At 41.8% G+C, this 11217-nt stretch overlaps 1 protein-coding gene across 1 annotated transcript; it reads right to left on the bottom strand.

Annotated features, from left to right (window-relative positions):
* Positions 1-3192: 3192 nt before the first annotated feature.
* Positions 3193-9304, bottom strand: LOC130243053 (uncharacterized). The gene is made up of 2 exons (XM_056475088.1): positions 9029-9304; positions 3193-8678 (listed from the first exon to the last, which is right to left on the bottom strand). Exon 2 carries the CDS (start codon positions 8425-8427, stop codon positions 3193-3195), a length of 5235 nt encoding a protein of 1744 aa, XP_056331063.1. The 5' UTR covers positions 8428-8678; positions 9029-9304.
* Between the last annotated feature and the right edge of the window lie 1913 nt (positions 9305-11217).

Raw genomic sequence — 11217 nt, 5'->3', positions numbered from 1 at the left:
CTGAACCTAACGCAGCCCAAAACCTCTGGATTTCCCTGCAAAACCAAACACAATGAGCAAGATCCCCCTCTTCTGTTTTACATTTTGGACACAACGAAGAATGAGCTCTGTAATATTTTCAGCTGTATTGCTTTGATTTTATTACATGTACGCAAAGTTTTTGCATTCATCCAAGCATCATCCCATTCATCATCCATGATTTGTATGTTAGGAGATCTTTCCCATTTCTCTTTCTGAGGTTTTGTGTCTGAAGTACCACATTCTTTAGGAGTTCCATAAAAAGAGCTCGCATTTTTGATGTCTTTTTTTGACAATGATATCAATTTGATGTCTTTTTTGATGTCATGAACGAAGATGTATATTATCCCTTGCTTAATCTTTACATTTATCATCCCTCATCTGATAATTCCTAAAATACTTGCACATTGCGATCATGTTGGACAGAAACTGCATGTGTCAAAATAATGATTGATTTCGAAGCAAATTCTTCTTTCAACCGGCTTTGCGCTCAGTGTCCAAACCACCCTGCCACTTAACAGCTTGTTCTCTACACTCATATTAACCAAAGAGCAGCAGCTGCGACTTTGCAGAAAAGCTTCCATGTATTGTGTGTGGGGTCTGAATGAAAAGACATCTCGTAGGAGTAATTGCATTAGAGCCTGTGTGTCTCAGCTGTGCTGCCATATGTGTTTCTGTGTGTGCAGGGAGGAGGCTCTGTGCTGTTTCAACAAATAATATTGTCATAGGCTGCTGACAGAAATATCTTTGCTTTTTTGCGGCATCAGGCCCAACGTTAATATCTCCTGGTGAATTATGCCGGGTTTTTACTGCTCGCTCTCTCTCCCAGTAATTACCCTGTTGCAGTTCATTTCTCTTCATGCTCACACCCGGTGACGGCTGTGGCATAAGCCCATCACATGATGGCATGTTCTGCACATCGGTCTAATCATATGGAAGAGACGATCACAGGCCAGGAAATCACTGAACGCGGCCAAAGGAAACAATCTTTCTGCACTGGACTAAGCCAATCTTGTCCTCTTTCAACCTCCAAAGGCATCTATACCCACAAAATGCCTTTCATACAGCTCTGATTAAATGCTGAACTGTATATACGTAGTATATCGCTCAGAATTGTTGATGTGTGCAAGTTACACGGTTAATTAGACTTCATAAACACTTTGATTGGCATTCTCCCTTTGAACGTGTCATCAGAGGGGAAAGCCCCGCCCATTAGTGACTATCTCTCCCTAATTAGCATTGGACAGTAGTCTTGTTTTTGAATCTGCCACTATGCTGACACATAGGCATTTGTAGCTCCGCCCTCTTTTGAAATGAGCATAATTTTATTTGAATTTAAAGCGACAGTTGTCGAGTTATTATGGGTTTCACACATCAGTATCTGCTATTAACTCGAAAAAGCTTCAGCCAATAACAGGGGACACAGGGAACAACTCCAAAACTGTTTCAGCATTTGTATTTTCAATTTTTCCGAATAGGCAGCAATAGGTTGATAACCTTAGAAAAGGAACAAAATATATAAAATATACATTAATACCAATACTGGCTTAAACAGAACACAAAATAATATAAATAAAGACATTTACTTTGCAAACTTTCTCAGTGTCCGATAATTTGCATATTCAAGTCATATTTGCAGTATTAATGCAAGCATTTCACTTTAACAGGAACTATTTAAACAAATGAACAGTATAATTAACAGAATATTGTGCACAAATTACTATAATGCACAAAATAATCAACTACAGTGCAACAAAATAGAAGTTATGTTTTATATTGCACATAATTAGAAATAAGACGATGCATATGACAGTCCTTTGTAATTAGGAAAAAGTCATTTCTCATACCATCAGTGTCCCGGAGATGACTAAGTGCTGATGTGCTTCCCCTTTCTCACTCACTGCAGCTTTAAACTTTAAGCTTGCAATCGCAAGTGTTTATTAATGCAGCGATCGCGTTCTTCAGCTTTCAGCGCTTGTCTGCCTGCATCTGCCATGTAAGTTTTTCTGTCTTCCGCGTTGACTCGGCACTTTCCGTATCTCCTCGGCACTTCCCGTATTCCTTCGGCAAGCTCCGTCAGCCAATTGCTTCCGCCAAATACTTTCGGTTTTGATAGTTCCGCCTAATCATTGATTAATATGAAGTGCAAATCCGCGATTTGACTTTACACCTCCCACTTGAACTACTGGTTCTTTGAACCCAAGTTGTTCACAGAATTAAGTGCGTGTTAAGTGCTGTTCCTCTATAGGTATTAAGACGACTAAACGTCTAACGTCTCTGTGGAGGATAGTTGCAGGGATTCTGTCAGTCAACTTTTTGGCTGTGGCTTTGGCTTTAGCAGGCTTTACATTTGAGACTGGATAGCTTGTGAAGACTTTAACATTCACATCTCTGACAATACCTTTGTCATCAGCATTGACTTGAATGACTCTGGCCAACTTGTACTGACTCCTCAGAGCATTTTGGTCTGCTAACCAGACGATATCTCCAACAGCAACATTCCGTTCCTTGGTGTGCCACTTATTTCTTACAAATAAGTTTGGGCCTGCTAACTGACTCCATTTCCTCCAGAACTTGTTAACTTCCCCTTGAATGACTTTTAATCTTTTATAAGGATAGTCAACAAAATCAAAGTCACCTGGGTCTCCCTTTGGTCCAGATCTTCCTAACAGGAGAGAGTTGGGAGTGACATACTCTACACAATCCTCTCTGCTTTGAGTCCTTGCATCAATGGGTCTCTCATTGGCCAGGTTAGCTGCCATATAAAGGAAGGTCTGGAACTCGCTCCAAGTGAAAACACCATTACCTCCCAAGTTGTGAAGGGCTCGCTTTACTATGCGAACAGCGGCCTCTGCTGCACCATTTCTGTGAGGAGAACTTGCAGGATGGATCTTCCAAACCCATTCAGTTCCGTGTTTAGCAGCTTCTCTCTCTAACTCAGATGTTTCCAACTTGTCCAGGAACTTGTAGAGTTCCGTGAGAGCAGGCTTAGCTCCGATGAAATTTGAGCCTGGGTCGGACCATAATTTCCTCGGATGACCCCTCAGAGCTGTGAATCTTTGGTAGGCTAGCATAAACCCTTCAGCAGACTGGTCACTCACAATGTCAGTGTGTATCGCCCTGGATGCCATACAGCAGTAAACGATTCCCCAAACTTTGAGATGTATTCTTTTTCTAACTTCGTCCTTTACTGTGTATGGTCCAAACAGGTCCAGTTGTGTATGCAAAGGGTGCTGCTGGCTCTGTCCTTTCAGGAGGAAGGTCTGCCATGATTTGCTCACATCTCTTTGCTCTTGCCTTCCTGCAGATCACGCAGCTGTCTACTACTTTCTTGGCTAGTCTCCGACCTTTAATCACCCACGCCTTTTTCCTCATTCTTAGAAGTGTTCCTGCTACCTCTTCATGATTTGCATTGTGGGCTTCTTGGGCTAGTAACATGGACACCCATGCACTGCAAGGTAAAATTGGGACCGCAATCTTTTCTTCATTAAAGATCTGGATTCTTCCACCACAAACCAAGAGTCCTGAGTCCTCTCTATACACAGCCAGTCTGCTAAGTGTAGTGTCAGGAAAAGTCACACCCTGTTGGGCTGCCAGAAAGAGTTCTTTCAGAATATATTCTTCCTCTTTCACAGTGAGCATTGTTTGCTTGATCTTGTTTTGCAACACTTCTTTTCTATTCCCCTCTATTGAGTCTTGATCCCTGAATCCTAGCCACTTTTTTACAGCACGCCAAACCCAGCAGACGACTCTGACTATTTTACTTAAATTGCTGTACTTTTCCACATTCACTAGTTTCTTAATAATTAAGTCACCAGGTGTTCCTTTTGGCAAGTTTGGTCTTTTTTCATTCTTACAGATGTCAGAGTCGGAAACAACATTGACGGAATCCTCAAGAACTGAAACTTCAGGAATTTCTTTCTCTGCTTCTGTCAGGTTCTCCTTTGTTTGAGATCTTGTCAGAACTGCTGAGAACGTTTTCCTTTGAAGTTTGTTAACATTCTCCTTTGCATCAGCAGCAACCTCTGCAGCTGATTTCTTTGGCCACTCCTCTACTGAAAGTCTGAGGAATTGTGGTCCCTCCTGCCATTCGGACTCTTCAGCAAGATCTTCAGGAGTGCCTCCTCTAGTAATGATGTCAGCGATATTAAAGTCCGCTGGGATCCACCACCAGTCACTGACTGATCCAGACTTTTGGATTTCTCCAACTCTGTTTGCAAAGAAGGTTTGGTAGCCATAGCTGTCCCGCTGAATGGCCCCCAGCACGGTTTGACTGTCTACCAGGTGAAACCAACGCTCCACTTCCATCCGTCCATGCTTTTCAAAGTATTTTCTGAGACGTGCAGCGAAAACTGCACCGCAGATTTCAGCCTTCACAGCATCTCCTTTCTGGTCTAGTGGTGTTAGTTTTGCTTTGGATTCAACTAGTCTGACGTCTATCCCCTGGTCTGTATTCCATCTTAGGTACAATACAGCTCCATATGTTTTATCACTACCATCTGAAAAAGTGATTCCCCAGGGTTTTCCTTTCCAGCCAGGAGGTGTGAGACTTCTGTGGAACTTGACCTGATTAAGCTGTACATACTCCTCAAACAATCTGATGGCTTCTTCCCTGAGGTTTTCAGAAAGTGGCGTGTCCCATGTCTCACGGGTTAGACTTCCCTTTCCTGTCTCCTGGAAAGCTTTTCTGACAAGAATAGCACCTTTCTGCTTGGCAGGGGTAACAAGACCAATTGGATCATAGAGGCCAGCAACTTGGCTTAGCAGGTGCCTTCTGGTCAAAGGATTTGGTGTTCTCAGTCTCACCTTACTTTTCAAGAGGTTCTGACCTGTTCTCATTTTCTTCTTTCTCACTGAGAAATTAATGGAAGCCATGATGTACAGCTTATCCTCCTCTACCAAGTATCCTGTGCCTAAAGCCTTGTTGTCTTCATCTCTTAGCTGGTTTGGTAGTATGATTGTTTTAGATTGAGAGATTGATTCCTTAGGAACTTGATTTGGATCAACTGCTTGCTTCCTCCCACTTTGCTCTGACCGAACCCATGGTTTCAGTGCAAATCCGCCAGCTGCTAGAATCTCTTCTAGCCCATTTGTTATTTCTTTCAGCCTCTCTTGGCAATTATGGGATGTAAGGATGTCATCCACATAACTGTCCTCCTCAAGGACTCTGCATTCTTCTTTTAAATGAGCAAACTTTGCCAGTCTGGCTGTCTCACGCATAGCTAACTGTGCAATGCATCCAGCAGGACGATCTCCAATGTTAACTCTGGTGATAGCGTACTCACTTATTTCCTCATTTTGAGTGTCTCTCCAAAGAAACCTGTGAAGATGAACCTCACGCTCTTCCAGCCATACGGAATTGTACATCTTTTTTATGTCTCCAAGAGCAGCAAATACTCCTTTCCTGAATCTTAGCAAGACAGCTCTGATTGGGTTGAGTACATCTGGTCCTTTCAACAGAAGATCATTCATGCTTAGCCCTTTGAATTTCTGACTACTGTTCCAGACAAGTCGCACTGGCGTAGTAGTTGAGTGTGGATTTGGTGCTACTAGGTGGCTAACATACCAAACAGGTCCATTCCATTCCTCAATAACTTGTTTAGTAAGCTTTGTTGCTGCACCCCTTTTCACCATATCATGGACTTGAGTTGCATAAACGTCTTGCCATTCTGGTACCCTCTTTAGCTGCTTCTCTGTTCTGAGGAAAGCAGCTTCTACTCCACTTTTGTTGTACGGAAGTGTAGCTGGGTCCTGAATCCATGGATACTTTGTATCCCAGTGTGGAGCTGTGCTGTGAGTATCCTTTTCAACATAAGTGAGACCCGCTCTTATGATCTCTAGCTCCCTTTCTTCTGCTAGGGTCATCTCCTTTCCCCCAGGCTGGCAATTTCCACAGCGACATCCTCCGCATTTTGGCTCACAGGCTGTGCCAATACTATCCCATTTCCACCAGTCAATAAACTCCCGGTTGCTTGCTAGTGAACTTCTCGGGCGCTGTCCTTCTTGGATTGCAACAGTGATTGCTGGTCTTTCTGCTTTTCCTAGGATTTCTTCATACCTGGCTGCAGCTGTTCTCATGGACCGAGCAAAATGTGTTTTGGACTCATATGCAGCCATATCCACCACCTCCAACAGATCAGGATGTGCTCCAGCCACTGTTTTCCCCAGTGGGCTGTCCCACAGGACAAGATCCCCAACAATCTTCACTCTTTGTGGAGCAAGTCTGCCCTCTCGATGACTGATGAGAAGATCTATTTTTCCTGGTCTTTTCAGTTCTTTTAAGTCCACCTCTGGAAAGAACTCTTTAAGTTTCTCTTCACTTACAATTCTATGAACTTTGGCAATTTCTTCCAAGCCATAGCAGATCAACTGATGAGCTTTCACTGTCCCCTCAGGAGTTTTGACTCTAATCCTCAGGAGGTATCTCTTTGTGCTTACTCTGATCGCCATCTTGCCAACTCCATGAACCACTAGAGTGATTTTTTCGCCTCTCAGCTTTAGTCTTTCAGCAGCTTCATGGGTGATGTAGTTTGTATCAGAAGCCAGATCTATCAAAGCACCAATCTTCTGTCCTGCATTCGTGGTTACTTCCATCAGCATCATAATAACAGGAAGCTCCTTTAATCCACTTTTGCCAACCAATCCCTGCTGGTCATTTCCTGAGCAGTTTATCATCTTAACTTTGTTGGTGAATGCTTTTTTGCACCTCTCTGCCAATTCTGGTGACAGTTCAGCCAGGAAATTTTCCTGCTCCATAGTCAATGCACTTCCTTTTCTACTATCTTTACTGACAGTTTTCCCTCCATTCAGGTTCTTGAGGTCCCATTTTGGACAGAGGAAGTAATGGTGGTCTGAGAAGTCTCCTCTTTTGCAATCTTTGCTCCTGCAAAGGTAGTTATCACTGCACCTGTTGTCATCCTCATGAACTCCCAAGCACTTTTTGCATGCTCCTAGTTTCCTGATGATAGACTTCTTCTCTGTCAGCTTCAAGTCTTTGAATTTTCTGCAGAAGAAAATCCTGTCTCTATGTTTCTCTGACCCGCATACGATGCACCCAGCTTCTATGGAGTCTTTCTTTGTTGTTCTAGTAAAAGCATAGTTCCTTTCAAACTTTTTCTCTGGTTTGTCAATTCTTTCTGAGATTTTAAGTTGTTCTAGCCTTTCAAGGACTTCCTCTTGTTTCTGAAGGAATTGTAACAGCTCATCAAAGTGTTTGTCTGGTGTGATGTTATTTGCAGGATCTGTCATATAGACGAGCCAGTCTCGTTTCACGAGTTCAGGTAACTTGCTTTCAATGGATTTTATCACAAGGGGATTCTTTATTGCACCAACGTTTCCGAGATCTGTGAGATCAGCCAGGGCTTTTTCCACCATTTGGATTAATTCTATAACCCTTCTTGGTTGATTTCCTCTCAAAGCTGGCATTCTCTCCAGTTCCTCCACAATTTCCATGGCAATTGTGATTTTGTTACCATATCTGTTGTCTAACACCCTGAATATGTCAGCAGCAGTGTTGTAGGAAGATAACCTGAGCTCTTTTGCGATCTTGTCATCCACGCTATCCACTAGCTGAATCTTTTTCACTTCAACAGATCCAGTGGGCTCACCTTGCTTCTGGAGATTTTCCCAGTCTCTCTTCCAACGATAGTAATCTCTTTTATTACCACTGAATTTAGGTAGACTTGTTGGTTTAATTTTTACCACTGGCATGATCTGTCCTGCAGGTACCATTATGTTTGGATTGTTTGTCATACTCGTGTCTAATGCTTGTGCATCCTCAGCAGCTCTTCGGGCCCAAGCGAATTCAGCTTTCCTTGATTCGAGCTCATTGCTACACTCTTTCAGTTTGCGAACATGACTTTCAAGATCCTTTCTTTCAGGTGCGGGAATCCATCTTTCCCATTTCAGCAAAGCTCCAGTTGCTTCTTTCACCAGTCTCATCAAGAGCTCCAGTTGTACTTCATAACTTTCATATCCAGAGCCATCGACAGGCATAGCGGCTGTACGATCACAGGCTTTCTCAGCTGTTGAAATTGTGGTTAACACATCACTTTGTCCATATCTTTTCCAGAGATTATCTTGTACTATCTCAGTTACTTCGTCAAACTTTGCGTTACAGTCTTCTACAGCTTTTTTAAAGTCAGCTTCCTGCTGTGCTGAAAGTTGTACCTCTGTATCATCTTCATTAGCTTCAATCTCTGCTATTAATCCAGCTTTATAGTCATCATTAGTTTCAAAAACTTTTCTTGCTCCAGAAGAAAGCTTTTTGAATTCTTCTTTTAGCTCTGATTCTATAAGTCGGTGTGCTTCTCTACAGAGAAAGTTAGCTTGTTTGGTGAAGCTGCTTTTAGCAGTGGTTCTTTCCTTTTTCAGCTGCTTAACTGATTTTCCTAATGCTTCTTCAGCCATTTTCCTTGAATTTTCTTTAACTTCGTGTCAGCAGAACTATGTCTTTGGACGTCACAAAGCCGTTGATCTTTATGTCCAGCTGCTACACTCTTGGTTATCAACTGTCGAGTTATTATGGGTTTCACACATCAGTATCTGCTATTAACTCGAAAAAGCTTCAGCCAATAACAGGGGACACAGGGAACAACTCCAAAACTGTTTCAGCATTTGTATTTTCAATTTTTCCGAATAGGCAGCAATAGGTTGATAACCTTAGAAAAGGAACAAAATATATAAAATATACATTAATACCAATACTGGCTTAAACAGAACACAAAATAATATAAATAAAGACATTTACTTTGCAAACTTTCTCAGTGTCCGATAATTTGCATATTCAAGTCATATTTGCAGTATTAATGCAAGCATTTCACTTTAACAGGAACTATTTAAACAAATGAACAGTATAATTAACAGAATATTGTGCACAAATTACTATAATGCACAAAATAATCAACTACAGTGCAACAAAATAGAAGTTATGTTTTATATTGCACATAATTAGAAATAAGACGATGCATATGACAGTCCTTTGTAATTAGGAAAAAGTCATTTCTCATACCATCAGTGTCCCTGAGATGACTAAGTGCTGATGTGCTTCCCCTTTCTCACTCACTGCAGCTTTAAACTTTAAGCTTGCAATCGCAAGTGTTTATTAATGCAGCGATCGCGTTCTTCAGCTTTCAGCGCTTGTCTGCCTGCATCTGCCATGTAAGTTTTTCTGTCTTCCGCGTTGACTCGGCACTTTCCGTATCTCCTCGGCACTTCCCGTATTCCTTCGGCAAGCTCCGTCAGCCAATTGCTTCCGCCAAATACTTTCGGTTTTGATAGTTCCGCCTAATCATTGATTAATATGAAGTGCAAATCCGCGATTTGACTTTACAACAGTCACCAAAATGGCACAATTAGGATTATGTGTTTGGTAGGTTGCAACACAGGCTCATTGTGAATACGTACCCCTGTATACATCTCTGGAGAACACGAATTATGTAGCTAGAGGTACGTATGGCTGCATTTCGTCTTTCAAAGGAACACTACGGGGCGGTATGAGGCTGCAGATTTGGCATGTTTCTTTTCGTACTACCAGCTTACTTCCATGTGAACGGCTTTTCCGCTGTTACCAGTTTGCCAAGTGGCTTGCTGCGTACTGTACGTTGGCAGACTTGAGATGCTGTGCAGAGTTCACCGCGGCGACGGGGTTCGAGTCTGGTGAAGAACAGTTCCAGAAAGCAGGTAAAACAAAAACAGAAGCCAAAAAATAAAATAAACAAATAAATAACAGCATGAGAACCTGGTAAGATCTAAAAACATGGTAAAAATCAAGCAGCTTTTTCTTTTTATAAACTGCTTTTGAAAACACTATCAGTTGGGTTTAGGGTAGGGGGGTGGGGAGGGTCAGTTGGTCGGTAGGTCAGTCAGTCAGTCAGTCAGTCAGTCAGCCAGTCAGTCTACAGCGGCCTCTGGAGGATTTACGCGAGAAGACCAGGCACAAGAAATTTTTGAGATCTGAAAAAGCATACATAGCGGCCTCTGGTGGATTCACAAAAACAAAAACAGCAATAAAACGTACCTCCTGGGACATATTTCGCACTCCCCAGAAATGTATACAGGGGTACGTATCCATAATGAGCCTGGGTTAGTATTTTGAGCGGAAACTTCACATACACACTCGGGAGACTTATTTTACATCTTGTAAATAGGGACATAATTGGTCCCCTTTAAAGGAAAACAATAAAACAAACTTGAAAGTCAATGGAAGAGACAATCACAGGTCAGGAAATCACTGAATGGGGCCAAAGAAAACAATCTTTCTGCACTGGACCAAGCCAATCGCATTCCTCTTTCAACCTCCAAATGCATCTATACCCACACAGTGCCTTTCAGACAGCTCTGATTAAATGCTGAACTGTATTGAGAGTATATCACAGAGAATTGTTGATGTGTGTGTGTGTTACACAGTTAGTTGGACTTCATAAACACTTTGATTGGCATTCTCCTTGTCATCAGAGAGTGGAAGCCCTGCCCATTAGTGGCAATCTCTTCCTCATTAGCATAAGACATTAGTCTTGCTTTTGAATCTGCCACTATGCTGACACATAGGCATTTGTAGCTCCGCCCTCTTTTGAAAAGAGCACAGCCTCATTTGAATTTAAAGTGACACTCACCAAAACGACACAATTTAGATCAAAGCCTAAAAAGGGGCCGTTTCAAAGAGTTATAAAACATTATGTGTTTGGTATTTTGAGCTGAAATTTCACATACACACACTAGGGACATCAGAGACTTATTTTACATCTTGTAAATTGGGGCATAATAGCTCCCCTTTAAAGGCAAACAGTAAAAATAACTTGAAAAGCCATGGAAAAGGTGATCACAGGCCTGGAAATCACTGAACGTGGCCAAAGGAAACAATCTTGAACCATATAGAGTATATCACACAGAATTGTTGATGTGTGCAAGTGACACAGTTTGTAGACAGCTGTGTAAAGTTTAAAAGTTAATGGGTTAGGTTATCTAAATGAAAATTCAGTCATCGTTTGTTACCCATTATGTCACTCCAAACCTAAAACACATTCTGCTGAGGAGCACTAGAGAAAACATTTAGAGTGTTTCAACTGTTTGTTCACAAAATGAAAGGCACTAAACCCTTAAAAATGACAAATGTTTTTCACTGAACCAAGTTTATGTACTGTTGAAGACAAAATTACTAGCCCTACTATGAAATTTATTTCCAAATATTTCCCAAGTGAT

This window comes from Danio aesculapii, chromosome 16, assembly GCF_903798145.1.
Source record: "Danio aesculapii chromosome 16, fDanAes4.1, whole genome shotgun sequence".
NCBI classification, from domain to species: domain Eukaryota; kingdom Metazoa; phylum Chordata; class Actinopteri; order Cypriniformes; family Danionidae; genus Danio; species Danio aesculapii.
The sequence above is the reverse complement of the archived record's forward strand: the minus strand, read 5'-3'. Positions and strand labels throughout refer to the sequence as shown.